Below are 16,414 nucleotides of genomic sequence, written 5' to 3' on the forward strand. Positions count from 1 at the left end.
AGATTCTTGTTAGGTAGAAAATTCATGTGCTATTGGGAGTAGATGGGGATGTGGAATTTGAAACACGAACAGATGAGCCACAATCGTACTGAATGGTGGAGCAGGCTTGAGTGGCTGAATGCTCTATTTCTGCTCCTATTCTGTATGTTTGTAATGTACTGGGAGATGCTAGGGCCTTATTTTTCTAAACACAAGTCAAAGTGGTATGGTTGAAAATAAAATCTTAGCCTGTGTTTGTTTTGAAAAATATCTCTTTGCTTCAATGGATAATAAAATGAAGCTGTAAGTATTTCAATATTGATTGTTTCTCGATTCATTTCTAGGTTTTATATTTCTATATTTTCCAATTGCTGCAGTTGTATCTTGGGTATGAAGTAGGTACAGTAGAATGGATGCAACCCAACACTTGTTGACTGTACTTGTTAGCTGTTGCTGCATTGTTCTTAAGATCTTTTTAGGTGGTTACTGGTGTATGCATTAATTTAAATGCTAAAATGAGGGTCCTGCGCCTAAAAATTAACTTATTTCCCAATGTAGAAATGGATTGGCTGAGTCTTGACCAGAAATTCATTGCTGTAATTTTTTGCTGAGTTGAACTGGGAACATAATTTTTGCGAGATCCTGCACTCAGTCACAGAATTCTTTTCCAAAAGTTTTGGAAGGTGGCTATTTGGGTTTGGTTAATTTAGGGCTGAGTCATTGCAAGCGAGTGGTGGAGGCAACAAGGAAGGCGGTAACGGGCTGCACTCAGCTGGAGGAGGACTGACACCAGCAGACTATACAGGAATTGGATCTCCTACCTCAGCTTTACAATATATCAAGTAGCTCCATTCTTCTGGGATTCGAGGCCTGATCTCTGCCATGTGCTGGATCAGAAATTACAGCATCAGAACATCTATGCACTGCCTGAGGCTGTGAAGGCACCTGTGATCCAAATTTTGAAATATGGCTTTAGGCTGAGGACTACAATTCCTGCCATGCTGTGGGAACTCTGACAAATATGCAATGTGGGACAGGCCAGGTGTACTCAGACAACCATTCTGGTTTTGCCTTTAACAGCAACTGCAGACACGGGTATTCTTGCAGACTGGTGGGGTGTGAAAAGGAGACCCCAGGATAAGGAAAAGGCATGCAAGGTGAGCCCATGGGACTGGGAGTGTTCTATAGCAAAGCAAGAAACTCTGTACCAAAAAGGTGCTGCTGTGGGAATCTCCAGGCAATTCGGGGTTGAAGAAGTCCTGAAAGCCAGCAGGTGTAGTGAAGCATTGGGGTTAGGGATTAGCAAAGTCCCTGGGAGCAGTCTAGAGCATTGGGAGGTTAGAAGAAGGCCTGACAGCCGTTAATAATTCAATGCAGCCGAGAGTGGGGTAAAAGAATCTGACATTTGCCTGACACAGCTGAAAAGTATTGCACTTCAAAGAAATCCAGGATCAATGTCAGCTTAATGAAGCTTGCCGTCTGCATAAGAGCTGGAATTGCGCCCACAAGTAAGTGCTGGAGTGTAAAATTTGCAATCCTCTACACTACAGTTTCAGGGGAAAGAATTGAACCACCAGGACATGAACAGTTATTTAAGCAGTTTAAAGCTACATCTTTGAAAGTGACGAGTTAGAATCCCTTGTAAAGGAAACAAATGTTTATAGAACATTGAACAGTACAGCACAGGAACAGGCCTTTTGGCCCACAATGCTGTGCCAAACATGACGCCAAATTAAACTATTCCTTGCATATTCATATGCTTATATAAAAGCCCCTTAAACACCCCTATCGTATCTACCTCCACTGCAACCCCTGGCAGCATATTCCAAGCATCTGCCACTCTCTGTAAAAAAAAACTTGCCTGGCACATCTCCTTTGAACTTTTCCCCGCTTAGCTTAAATGCATGTGCTCTAGTATTAGACTCTGGGAAAAAGATTTTGACTGTAAACCCTATCCATGCCTCTCTTAATTTTATTTACTTCTATCAAGTCTCTCCTCAGCCTCCACCGCTCCAGAGGAAACAACCCTAGTTTGTCTAGCCTCTGCTTTATAGCTCATACCCTCTAAACCAGGCAGAATCCTGGTAAACCTCTTCTGTACCCCCTCCAAAGCCTCCACATCCTTCCTGTAATCTGGCGACCAGAATTGAATGCAATGAGTGTGGCCTTACAAAGTTTTATAAAACTGCAACATGACTTTCCAACGCTTGGACTCATTGCCACAACCAATATAGGCAAGCATGCGATATGCCTTCTTTACCACCCTATCTACTTGAATGGCCACTTTCAGGGCGCTATGGACTTGGATCCCCCAAGATCCCTCTGTACATCAGTGCTCTTCAGGATCCTGTCATTAACTGTATACTTTCCCTTAACATTTGATCTTCCAAACTGCAGCACCGCACATGTGCCTAGATTAAACTCCACTTGCCATTTCTCCACTCATATCTGCATCTGATCTATATCTGCTGTATCCTTTGACAACCTTCTACATTATCCACAGCTCCACCGTTGTCTGCAAACTTACTAACCTACCCATCTACGTTTTCATCCAAGTCATTTATATAAATCACAAACAGCAGAGCTCCCAGTACGGATCCCTATGGAACACCACTAGTCCAGCCAGAAAAACATCCTTTTACCACTACCCTCTGCCTTCTATGGGCAAGCCAATTCTGAATCCAAATGGCCAAGTCACCGTAGATACCATGCATCTTAATCTTCTGGATGAACCTGCCATGCGGGGTGTTGTTGAAAGTCTTACTAAAATCTATGTAGATAACATCCTCTGCTTTCAAAAAGCTCCTCACAAAATAAGTTTTCAAGTATCTCTCTGACCACATTCCTAATCAGTGCTGCAGCTTGGGTATATCTTATCATGTTAATGGTACTAACTAAGTCTAAGTGGAGAGTGTTGTTCTCTCAGCAGTACCAGCTATTCCACAGTGGTAGCTTGCCTTCGTGGCTTAATCTGGATAGAAAATAGTCAAATGTATCTGTATTAACACCGATAAATACTAAATTGGCACATGTAGTTGTTTTTAAGGCAAAGCAGTATGCTTCACCAGTAGAGTGATTTTGCTACCTCTCTTGGAAATGATAATCATGGTCATTTATACAGCATTATCACCAGTATTATCAATTTCACAGCTAATGTAACTTTATGATATTAACAACAACATATTAAGAAGTAGCTTTGTTATTCTAATGCTTGTTTTGACTTACTTCCAGTGTCGCGGGTAGTTTTCTAACATTTGTTGCAGGTTCATTTCGAATATACCTTTGCCTCAGTCTGTGGTGAGTGTACTGCAATGAAGTGGACAGTGCATATTCTGGTTGCAAATATGCCTCAGCCTTTTGTTTTAATGCAGAAAGTTTTCTCTGTAATGCAAGAAGTCTAAAAAGGATGGGGAAACACAAACTATGAGAGGCTGTAGGAACACATGATGGTAAAAACATTTACTTGTGTAAACCTAGGCTATAACTCTATTTAGCTCAATTCTCATCGGAAAGTCTCATTTCCTTCATGTTCAAACCTTTCAGATTGGTTTCACAGGTCGGCGCAACATCGAGGACCGAAGGGCCTGTACTGTGCTGTAATGTTCTATGTTCAGACTCACCACTACCTCCCCCGACAAGATGAAGTGAAAATGGTGAGGGCGAGAAGCTAATCAACTTCTCTGCCTTCAGTATTAATACTGTTAAGTTCTTCTACCAACATCCTCAATAACAGTAAGAATACTTGCTTTTAATAAAGCCTCAAGTGTCTTGAGACAATAGTTATTAAAACAAGTTACTAGTATAATTTTTGTGACGCTACCAGCAAACATCATCCGTTCCATAATCTATAGGGAAGAGATGTGTCCATGTCATAAGCTCCTGACCAGAAATATGACCAAACAGCACAAGCTTTATTGCCATCTTGATCCAGGCAGGCAGGGCCCTGTGGTCACTGTCCCCTGATGGGTTTTACCCAACATTTGCCTTGCGGATTCACAGAATTGTTACAGGGCTGAAGAAGCCCATTCAGCCCGTTGAATCTCTGCCAATTCTCAGAATCAGTAAAATGACCCCTGTCTTTACACCATAACACTGCATCTTGTTTCTATTTAAATAACCATCTAATGCCCTCTTGAATGCCTCAATTAAACCTACCTGTACCACTTAACTACTACTAAGCAGTTCATTTGTTATGCCTCATTTGGTGCCCTGATTCTGGAGCCTCACTACATCTGGAGTCATCTCAAAAGTTAAGATTTAATCAAAGTATGCAAAGTTCCCAGTTTCCCTACCTGATGTTTTCGGGTAATAGAATACACTGACCACATTTCTAAACTTAAAAAGAGCAACTGTTTGTTACAAATAAATAAGATTTGGCACAGGTAAACAAAACTGTGAACTATCAGCATGTAACTCTACTACTTAAACTGTAACCACCTTTTCAAGCCCACTCACAGATAAACAATTACATAAGAAAAACATTGGTGTTATGAATGGAAGAAAAAAGTCTAGGAAATACAGGTCAATAGCATCAGTCAGCAGGCGTTGATATGGTGTTCCTCTTGTTTCACAAGACCTTCTATTCTTTGATCCACTTTGTCCAGATTCTATCACTTCTTCACAAGAGGCACAGGGTGATTGGTCCACTAATTACAAAGTCTCTTTGTTACCAATTATAGGCAACAGCTTACAAAATATAGCTGACTTTCTTCAGGCTCCTGATACTTTTACTGCAGAGACACAGGCAGATAAGCTACTCTTCTAAGAGTCTTGAGGCTTCTCACCTTCTTTTGTAAACCCCTAATATGAATCACTCACTGTGCGCGTGTGCAACACAGACACACACACACACCCTCTACCACTGCTTACACAGCAACATTGTAAACACAACGCACAATGAGTTACTTAAAAGATTCCTCCCAGTTTATTTGCTTGGACTAGGGAGGCAATTTTATGATTCTTTTCCAAGTCTGCTGGATTCTGACAGGCTATTTTTTTCAGTTCAAACAACTCTTAAAACTTAGAAACTCTAAAGACTAACATATTTTGGCTATGGTTACTAGTTCCCCTGAATTAAGAGCTTGATTCTCCTTCTAAACTCCTGATTCTTGTGAACTGAGATTTTGAACCTTCAGTTCTGATCAAAGCTAAATTAATAGCTTCCTATTCTGTTGTAAACTTAGCAAAATAAGCTTTCCATGTACTTCCAGGCACTTGACTGCAGTCATATACTTTCTTGAAATTGATGCACTTAGGTCATTGTTGTCCTAACATCCATCTGCCTCTACATTAAAATCCAAATCTCAATATATTATGTACATATTATACTCCTTTCATGACAATGCTTACAAAAATATATTTAATACCGTTTTAAATGAATCCATTTGTATCCACAGGAAGCGTTAGTTAATGTACTTGTCTTGAGGCTGACCAGCGTGACTGGTTTCACATTGTACGCAAACATAAGTAAAATCTGAAAAAAAAAAATTTAAAATGTTCTAATTTTTTGTGTCCTCATTTGTAGATGATATTTATATTATCATTTTTAAAATCCTGTTTAAAATCTCTGCAACCACTATCATCTTACAACTAGTGAACTAGGTTCTTATATTTCCCTACCAGCTTCATGGTCTTACATAATACTCCATGTCCACGTGGTGCAGATTGCCATTCAAATTGCATTTTGGGGCATTTATCTACATGGCCTAAAAGGACTATTATGTTAGTCTATACAGGGATATTACTATGAAGTTGTAACACAGTCTACAAAAAGCCATGTTGGTTCCTGCTTGGAAAAAAACAACTTACTTTGCATGTTAAAGAATGTCAATTTATTTAGTATATCCTAATGCTTGTGACACCCTTTCACCACTACCCTCTGCCTTCTCTGAACAACCCAGGTCTGAATCCAAATGGCCAAGTCACCGTGGACACCATGCATCCTAATCTTATATCCTTCAGTCAAATCAGCATTATTCTTCTAAACTACAGTGGAAGTGAGCCAAGCTGTCCAACCTACCTACCACACTCACTGTGCTAAAAATTAAACCAGAAACTAAGTTAAGATCAGTAGCCAGGCCTGCAGAGTGATGCATTTGCTCATGCTAGAAGCTACATATGTAAATTCTCAGGACCTTGCTTTAAGGAGGGTAAAGGAATTTGTATATACATTGCACCTATTTCAAAAACAGGGGATCATGGAGGCAGCCAAACTCTGCTGTATCCACAGAGTAACACCCTGGTAAATCAAAATCTACCCCTGGTTTTAGAATCAAGATTTACGGTTAACCATTCTTGCTGCATCTCAATCTCAATTGTTCTGTACTACCAAGCAACTAGTTGCTAAATTTGTTCAAAATCAATCTTATTCAGCCCAATGGTAGTGCCACACAACATGATGGAGGATATCCTCAATGTGAATGTGGGGCTTTGTCTCCAAAAGCACTGTGTGGCATTCACTCTTACTTGTCCTATTATGGACAGATGCATCTTTGACAGGTTGATTGGTGAGGATGAGTACAAGCATGTTTCTGCTCTCGTTGATGCACTTAAGACCTTTTGCCAACTTAGTTTAGCAACTATGTTCTTTAGGATTCAGCCAGCTCAGTCAGTAGTGGTGTTACTTGAGCCACTCTTCTCAGAGTGCATTTACTTGCCATAGTTAGCGCTTCCTCCATGGGATGCTGTAAAGGGAGGAGTACTGATTCATCAGTTGCTCCGGAGTTAGGCATTTTTGAAAAGTGCTATAAAATATGCTAACAGTTAAGCTATCTGATGGTGGACTGACTAAGGCAAGTGCTTTACTATTCACCTGCTGCATTCCTAGACTTGCTGGTGTGATCTTCACCCAGAAACAACTTTTTACTCCAATTTCCAATGGTCCTAGCAGACTACTCTTGTTCTACCTACACAATGACTCCTATAATGGATACATAACTTGTTGTGCAAATAGTAAATGGATACTTAAATTGTTGTGTACGTAATAAATAATTCATGCCACATTACCACAAATTTGATGCAATTTTCTGTATGAAACTCCAGGGCCTAAAACTGTGTTTGATCCACCTTGTTTGCTATTCTTATTACCTTATAGGTTTCACAACTTGGAGGAGGTAATGCCAGAGCAGGCAGGTACCATTGGACCCGTAGCTCTTTGTCTTTAGAATGCACTGCCACACTCATCTGAGGGGTAAGTTGACCAACAAAACTGTCCGTCGGTGTTGTCAGCATATATTCTCCAAAGACACTTGTATAAATCTACAACATAACATAATTAATGTATAATTAATAAACATTGATGTCTCTGCTTGTGTTTGAAATTTATCAATAGAAAAATGCCAAAGCAGTGACACTAAATATAGTTGTTGATTGTTTTAAAACCATTAATTTAACCTCAAAGATTGAAAACAAATTCTGGAAATCACTGAGCAAATGGTTGACTGAAAAATATGGGAATGATGGGAAACTGGATACTGATATAACGTCAGAAAATTTAAGAGCTGCTACAATTATGCTGTGTAACTTTGTAAATGGGTATACATTCAGACCTTACAATCTCTGGATAGTCAGAGGCCAGACGTACTCCAAATGATGTACATTAGGACTGTTGAGATGGACCAGTTATTGTGTCAGGAAGTTTAAACATCTGATCTGGACCCCTCTGAAGAAGTCCCCAACTCCGAGTTACAGTCTGAGATGTCATATGGTTCCAATTAACCTACCTGGACATTTCGCCATGGGAAGTTAGAGGAAATATAAACTGGCCTAACCCCTGCCCAATCACTCATACTTTGCACCCTCCCACAGACACCAACTCCCTACCATCCCGAACTCAGACAATGGTTCCACCCACACTTGACCCACACTCCCCTCCTACCCTGCCCCCACTCCTAAACTGACCCAACTCCCTCAAAATCTCTACCTACACCCACAGGATCTAGCCAAAACTGACTATCTATGCTCAAGGACCCCTCCCCCCTACCCCTCCAACATCAAACCTGAGCTGAGACCACCCTCCCAACTTTGGACCCGACACCCTAATACTGTCCTGACTCCATCCAACCCCTAACCACAACACTTGGCCAGATATGACTAGCTCCCAATCCAGCTCCCTACTCCCCCATTCTGCCTCACCATCTTTCCACTCTACGCACCCTATCATACTACCCCCTTGCCACCCAACCACCTTACCCACTTATCTGACTCAAACTCATTCACTAACATACTGAAAAGCGTTTAAATATCCCATAGTTTTGTAATGTGTAAGTGAATAAATGAATTTATCAGACCATGGCAGTTAATGGTGTAAAAAGGGCATAGTTTGACTTCCCCAACTACACTGAGATTCAGCTGGATAAAAAACATACTGCACATTTCAGATACCTCTGGCATCAGACATTGGTGCCATAAATACCAGGGACACAGTAAAAAAAAAGTAGGTATGAGAGCAGCAACCTGATGGTAGTGGATATAAGGCATGAGGTGGCGTGGATCGGGGGTTGGAAAGGGTGGGGGGTAGAGTGGGGTAAGGGCTGGCGGAATCTTATATCTTTATTCTGTATTTTTAAATGGTGGCCACCATTTGGGATCCCCTGTTGGGTCTTCCAGTCAGCCCATCTCTGCACCCCCAGCCTTTACAGATCTTTTAGGGTTGCCCACTCCAATTTCTAATCCAGTCCTTCCCAAGAACCAAAAATTAGAAGCACAGGTAACTATTTTTAAAGATGGGTTCACAGAGACAGCAATCCTCCCAACTCTCTGCACTTGACCTAGGAGCAAAAGACCAGGCCACAGTCTTCAACTAAATCTGCTGATTTGAAACAATCTCCTCCAATGAGGACAATGGCCTAGTGGTATTATCAGTGGACTGTTAACATCCTGGGGACTTGGGTTCAAATCCCACTATGGCAGATGGTGGAATTTGAATTCAATAAATATCTGGAATTAAGAATCCATTGTCGATTATTGAAAAAACCCATCTGGTTCACTAATGTCCTTCAGGGAAGGAAATTTGTCATCCTCACCTGGTTTGGCCTACATGTGATTCCAGATCCACAGCAATGTGGTTGGCTCTTAACTGCCCTCTGGGCAATTAGGGATGGGCATTAAATGCTGCCTAGTCAACAATGCCCTCATCCCGTGCACTGAAGTCACTTTTAGCAGTATGCTGTCTGTGAGCTGAGAGTATGTAGGAGACCGGGGTGGGTGGCTGTTATTGTGCAGAGATTCTGTACTTATGAACATGAAGGCCCAGGTTCAAGTCCTACTTGTTCCAAAGGTGTACAATTAACATTTCTGACCAGGTTGATGAAAAAGACTTACAATAGACTAGGTTACACCAAAGAATAACTAGCCTTATATCTGTGCTGCCTGATGTCATTGAGTCTGACTGCGCAGCAATCACTTAAAATTAAACTGTAAAAAATAACATCACAGAAAGTGCTAATCGGCAGCTAGGTTTTTATTTATTGACCTGTACTAAAAATTTATATAGCCTTTGTAAGCCATTCTTTCTCTTTGGAAAATTCACTATAAATTATTACAAACATAAACTTTACCTCAGGCTGGAATTGCGAGAATCTGAAACTGTCGTCAAAAATTTCATACAGGATTATAGGAATAAGCTCAGCACAGCAATTATTTTTATATGTAGGTAGGTAGTTCTTTAAAAATGAATGCATTAGTCCCAGGCGTGGACAAAGATCTGTGTCGAACACAGGTGTATGAGCTCCATCTCCAAAATCTTTTATAGCACACTTCAGGAAATCTGTATCGACTGAAACAACATATTTATGAATTAAATTTTAAAATACAAGTAAAGTTTCTCAATCACTCATAACTAAAGATCTTTTACTACTCCACTATTAGCTTACAATGCACCTATTTAGGACGTTTGATGCACGGTGGTTGTATCCCTGTCAGAAGGGACTGAGTTCAAGTCCCACCTGCTCCTGAGGTGTATCATAACATCTCTGAGCAGGTTGATTAGAAAATATGTACAGTACACTCGTGACTAGTGTCAACTGCAATACTTTTGGTCCTGTAACAAATCTTTACATTGCACACATTAATAACTGATTTTATATTCACCAGTCACTTTGAACTAGCAACATACAATAACAAGTGAGTAAAATAAATTTTAAATGTAGGGAAGCAGATGCTGTCATAATTGCTACACTGCACATTCACATTGTCAGGCTAACTCTTGGGTCTGGGCTTGAATTTGCCAAGAAATTCCATTCCTTGCCAAGTGTATATAAACTAAACGAATTGAATCACCTTCTCAAGCTGCTGTAATACATGTGTGTAGATATATTCACATTGCTGTCAAGAAGGGAGTTCCAAATTTCTGGCACAGTGACAGTTAAAGGAAAGATGATACCACTCCAAGTCAGGATAGTGTGTGGTTGATGGTGGATTTCCTCTGCTGCTCTCTCTCATCTGGAATGTAGAGGTCACTGATTCGAAGGTGATTGTGTTTTAGCGAATACAGCTGTCTTAAAGAGGGTGGAGCTGATAATGATTGGGATGCAATGGCAAGCAATACATGGAAACTGTTGAACGTGATCTTGGATTTAAAGAAAATGTAAGTAGCTAGGGACCTAGAGAGTGGTCATGAATCTAAAGCAGCTGGAAGTTCCTTCCTTCGCAGAGAGAAGATTAACAGGAGACTTAGAATCATAGAATTATGCAATACAAGAGGGGCCCTTTGGCCTATCAAGTCTGTACTACCAAAACTATACTAAATCTACACCAGTCCCTCTTACTAGTACTAGGCCCATAGCCATGAATGTTATGAAATTTCAAGTGCTTATCCAAGTACTTTTTAAAGATTGAGGTTACCCACCTCAACTACCTTCCCAGACATTCCAGAACCCCTATTGCTGATGTGAGACTCACTGGTCTGTAATTCCCTAGTTTATCTCTACCACCTTCTTGAAAAGTGGGACCATATTGGCTGTCTCCAGCCGGCAGTGAGAGAGACTGTCTGTGTGTCAGTGAGTGAAGACAATGTGTGCAAGTGAGCCTGTGAGCCAGATGCAACATTATCCCTTCCCTCCACAAAACCCTATCCACACACTGGGCCAGGAGAGGAAGAATAACCAGGATCCAACAAAGAAGAATCTAACCATCACCTGCTGAAATTCCACCAGCAACATCCTGGGGTCTACTATTTACCAAAAACTGAATTGAACTCACCATATAAATACTGTGGTTACAAGAACAGGGCATAGGCTAGGAATCCCGCAACAAGTAACTTACCTTCTGTCACCAGAAGTCTGTCTACCATTTCTAAGGAAGACTGTACACTGTCCTGGATGGTCAGCTCGACAAAACTGAAGAAACTTGATACCATCCAGGACAAAGCAGCTTTCTTGATTGGCACTCCATCCACCACTTTCAGCATTCACTCCCTTCACCACCAATGCACAGTGCAGCAACAAGATGCAGCACAACAGCCTACCAAGCTTCCTTCAACAGCACCTTCCAAACACAAGACCTCTACCACCTGGTCAGCAAGATCAACAGGTGCATGAGCAATTTTAAGTTCTTTTTATGATCTGAAATGTACTGAAAACATTAGTGTAAACATTGAAAAGACAATTAGATCTATACTTGAGTGAGAAGAATTTTTAAAGGGATGTTGCCAAAGAGCAGGGGATAGAAAGCTCTTCCAATGAGCCAACAAAGGCACAATGAGCTAAATAGTTTCTTTAGAGTATTTATATGGACGGCAATGTTTGAGGACAGAATGGCAGTCAGTTAATGGAACAAATAGTTTGGGCAGCAAAGATGGAGATTGAAATCACAGAGGATGAGGAATATTTTAGTGGGGAGGTTGAAGGAGGAAAGTAGGGTGGGAAACAGAAAGTTGGGCTGTGAGATTAAAGAGCAAGGACTTTTAAAAAAGACAGAGTATCAGAGGAATATCAGAGTGATTAGGTGCAAAGGGCTAAAAACACTATTCCAGAAGCTTAGGAAAGGCAGCTGCTGGAAATCCGACCAGGGGTAAGAGCTTGTTCAAGGCAAAACCATCATTGCACAATGAGCCACATTTCAGAAAAAGCCGGTGATAACACAACCATTTACGAAAATCTAAAAGCCTCTGTCCCTCTTGAAGGGAATATAATGAAGGGAAAGGCAAAGAAGAGACCTAGAAAGACCAAGGGATAAAAACAAGTTAGTTATAGACCGATGATGGCTTTGCACCACTCTTGCATAGCCCACACAATTGTGCACACAATTTCCATACCTAAGCATCCAGGGGATTAACACTGAGCAATGAAAACTGTGGGGTTACAAATTGACGACTAGTAAAGGAACCAGACAGAATGAACTTATCCCTGGTTTATGACTCCTATGTTATTAGAAAGAGAAAAATTTAGTTTGATGAATCCATGCTAAAATTCTAATGCTAATCACAAGAAACTCACAGAAAAACAGATTAAACCGAAACCAAATTAGAAAAATATTGCCTATGAAATCAGTTGAATTCAAAATAGGTGTTGAAGATATTTATGGATTTGCGTTATTAAATATGGAATCTGCAGATTGTTCATTCATCAGTAGATATTGTGAGACTATGTGTTTCCATCTACCTCCATGCATTTGTGCCTCAGAAGGTTCAGTAAAAGGAATCTTGGGATCAGGGTAGTTTGGCCCTTCGCCGTTCACATTTTCAACTGTACTTCGAACTAAGAAGAGGTAAACACAATGAATTTATTATCAAATTATCAACTATGTTTTCAAATAAAAAACAATGCTATTTATTGTAAAATGTATTAATTATCCTTCTTAGAATTTGCACATTCTTGCTAATCTAGCCAATCTGTCTAATATCCCTTTATGTTTGCCACTGGTAAATAGCTTAAAGTGGTTTGAACTTAATGTTATAACCAAGTGAGAAGGGATTAAATAGCTCATCTTTCAGGCTCTTCACTTGGTCACAACAGATGCTTAAGTTCTTTGTATTGTGAGATTATAATTCTCTCTGATTAAAAGGTGGTTAAAAAGCAGTAAGGAGCCAAACACAAGGGGCTGAATCTTATGTTTTTCTTTAGTGGTGTGAATTGCATTGAATTTTTTGGAGGGATTCTCACTGCAAGGCCCAGTGGGATTTTTCATCATATCTTACCAAATTTACCTCATTAACTACGTACCCTGCTCCTATGGCATTGCTTATATCTAATTTTATCCCCACCTTCTCATGCACTGCTCTCAGAACAACTTACCACCCCACCTCCAAAAGACTAATAACCCCTACACCTGCATCATTTTAAAGGCCCATTCTGCACTTGGATAAGCGCTATCAGTTTGGAGTTGCCCACCACATTTACCGATGTTTACCCTGGGTATGGTAGATGTGATGAAATTAGAATCCTTTTTTGAGGGTGAAGTTCTGGTGATGGGGTGGTGCAAACGTGGGATTTCTTCTTCCACCAGCACCGGCAGTGGAAGCCATGCCCAACTTGATCCAAAGTTGCTACCCAGGTCAATTCAGTCTCAGCTGTCTGGAGGAATACTCAGTACTGTAGGAAGAGGGTCAATGTCCTTCTTCACTCCACCAGCATAAGTGCCACTATCTTCTTTCTGATAGTTTACACGGACTCTAAGCCTGCTACTGCACTCTCCCACAAAGGTTCACGTTCTACCACTCTCACTAGTGCTTGAACCACCTTCCAATTTGCTGATGACACCACCATAGTGGGTCAGATTTCAAACAATGACAAGACAGAGCTTAGTGGCATGGTATAAAGACAACAATCTCTCCCTCAATGCCAGCAAAACAAAGGAGCTGGTCATTAACTTCAGGAAGCAGAGTGGAAGACATGCTCCTGTCTGTATCAATGGCGCTGAGGTGGAGGTAGTCAAGAGCTTCAAGTTCCTAGGAGTAAATATCACCAACAATCCATCCTGGTCCATCCACCTCGACGCTACAATCAAGAAAGCACACCAATGCCTCTACTTCATCAGAATGTTAAGGAAATTTGGCATGTCCAAAATGACTTTTACCAAGTTTTATAGATGCACCATAGAAAGCGACCTATCCTGGTGCATACAGCTTGGTATGGCAACTGCTCTGCCCAAGACCACAAGAAATTACAGACAGTTGTGAACGCAGCCCAGTCCGTCATGAAAACCAGCCTTCCTTCTATAGACTCCATCTATTCTTCCTGCTGCCTCGGGAAAGCAGCCAACATAATCAAAGACCCCTCCCACCCTGGTTATACTCTCTCCCACCCCTTCCATCAAGTAGAAGATACAAAAGTTTGAAAATATATACCAGCAGATTCAAGAACAGCTTGTTCCCCACTGTTATCAGACTTATGACTGGACCTTTCATACATCAGTGTTGATCTTGCTCCACACCTTCTCTGTAACTGTAACACAATGTTCTGCATTCTGTTCTATTAACTTGATATCCTTATGTAAGGTATGATTTGTCTGGCCAGTGTATAAAACAATACTTTTCACTGTATCTTGGTACATGTGACAAATCAAATCATACTCTCTCACCCACGCCAACTCCAACACCATTAACCCTGCATACCATCTGCACTGCCTGCTCACCACTCAGGACACCTCAACACATGAACCAAAAGTAACAGCTGTACCACCCAATTTCACTTCCCATAATACCTGCCTTCCTCTCATTACAGGAGTATAATGGCTCACAATATGGCAGAAAGACTTAAAGTGAGCAGTGGGCTGTCTGATATTCAGCTCCTCCCGATTATGTGGACAAAAACCTGACTTTGACTGCTCCTCATAGCTGACTGACCAAGTCCAAGCTCCTGTCAGCCTCTGGCTGCCCTTGACTTACCGTGCCAGAACACCCAGAGCAAAGGCTATCCTCCTTGACTTGACTGGTCTGCTGACAACCAAAGTAAATTTTCTGGCTTTGTGCCTGCACAAAGACAAGGCAATACAAGACAGGGATGCTGTGAGCATCCAAATAGGCTCAGAGTGAGTGAGTGTTATGACTGTGAGTGAAAAGCCCAGAGATGCAGCCTGGCCTAGTCCTCGAGCTGGGAGTCTGTCCCTGAGCACAGAGTCCTTTCAGAAGAATTATCATGGTAATTGCCGGTGCAGCATGGAAGGGCAAAACTGTCCTGTAAGTGAATTGGAGATGTATCATCAGGGTTTTTAAGAGGTTGGCAGACGCCAATGTCTGTGGATGTGGGATATGTGTGGAGCATGTGCTGAATTGTCGGTGCCTGGATTACAGCATGGAGGTTATTTGGAACAAACTTTTGGCACCCAACAACTGTAGCAAGATGCTCCCAAAATCAAGTAAGGACTGGGTAGACTATTTGCCCGATTCTGCAACAAACCTCACTATTGCCCACATCAACCCCTATAAAATTCCATGTCCAGCTCCGCATTCTTAATTCCAGTTCTCTTGGTCTGCCAAAAAATTCCTTGAAATAGAAGCTGGTTGTGTTTTCCATGTTTCTGGTGTTTATTGTCTCCAAGCTGACCAGGAAGAGGAACTTGTCACGCTTACTATGGGGTCTAGTTGACTGAGTTCAATGCTTTTGTAGAATTTTATTTAATTGGTCCATTCCATGTCAGTTTTATGAAACTTAGCCAACCTGTGAGGGCCGTGTGATTTCTGTGGCCATTTTTAAGTCAGTGCATTTGTCTATGAAAGTCACAAGTATTAAATTGACTGATGGAAATCATAGATCAGTAGTCTATATTTTATATTATTACAGTACCTCTCACGAGGAATGAACTGTGAACAATATTTCTTCCTTTTGTTTATAGTAAATGTTACATTACCAGGTTGGGATAAATAAAGGAAAATGTACTCACACACTCATAATCCACATTCACTCTCTTTGCCTTAAACTAGATTTAAAACTTGATTTGGGAGTGTTAGTATGCAAATTTGACTTATTCACTGAGCTGTGCTGCCTCTCTGAATTTTAACCCTTCACTGTCAGTTCTATAAGGTTGTACTTGATCCAGGTATTTGTACAAATTTGACTTCAAAGTTAGTGGCTAGTAATCTGAGATTCCCCTTCTGTGGAGTGTCTGCCCCTCACTCTCATTGAACTTTACATCAACCACATCAGTTGTGGTTTGAAATGTACTTCTGTTGTTTTGATCTTCCAGTGGGTCACTCTATTTTAACTAATTGATATACTCATTGATATACTCTTGTGATCTCCACTGCTGGTGTCTACTGTGGGGTATGATCTCTACCCTTTTCCCTGTGTATTAGGAATGGGCATTTTTTAAAATTGGGTCTGTTCCATTTTCCATGGAAAACTGCTGCCACAGGTGGATGTTCAGCTTCTGCTATATGCCCCAGGGACTCTTCCACTAAGATAACAAGGTATGGAGCTGGATGAATACAGCAGGCCAAGCAGCATCAGAGGAGCAGGAAGGCTGACGTTTCGGGCCTAGACCCTTCTGAAGAACGTCA

The 16,414-nt window shown here is 41.1% G+C and overlaps 1 protein-coding gene across 1 annotated transcript in view; it reads right to left on the reverse strand.

The window, feature by feature from the left end:
• LOC109929702 (cilia- and flagella-associated protein 54) overlaps positions 1-16,414 on the reverse strand; it is a 160,714-nt gene that overhangs the window by 8,531 nt on the left and 135,769 nt on the right. Inside the window, exons 19-23 of the mRNA XM_048610552.1 lie at positions 12,579-12,674; positions 9,537-9,754; positions 7,066-7,236; positions 5,346-5,452; positions 3,205-3,376 (exon numbers count right to left, since the gene is read on the reverse strand). Of these exons, the coding sequence (XP_048466509.1) occupies positions 3,205-3,376; positions 5,346-5,452; positions 7,066-7,236; positions 9,537-9,754; positions 12,579-12,674 (764 nt within the window). The remainder of the gene's footprint in view (positions 1-3,204; positions 3,377-5,345; positions 5,453-7,065; positions 7,237-9,536; positions 9,755-12,578; positions 12,675-16,414) is intronic.

This window comes from Rhincodon typus, chromosome 22, assembly GCF_021869965.1.
Source record: "Rhincodon typus isolate 14 chromosome 22, sRhiTyp1.1, whole genome shotgun sequence".
NCBI lineage: Eukaryota > Metazoa > Chordata > Chondrichthyes > Orectolobiformes > Rhincodontidae > Rhincodon > Rhincodon typus.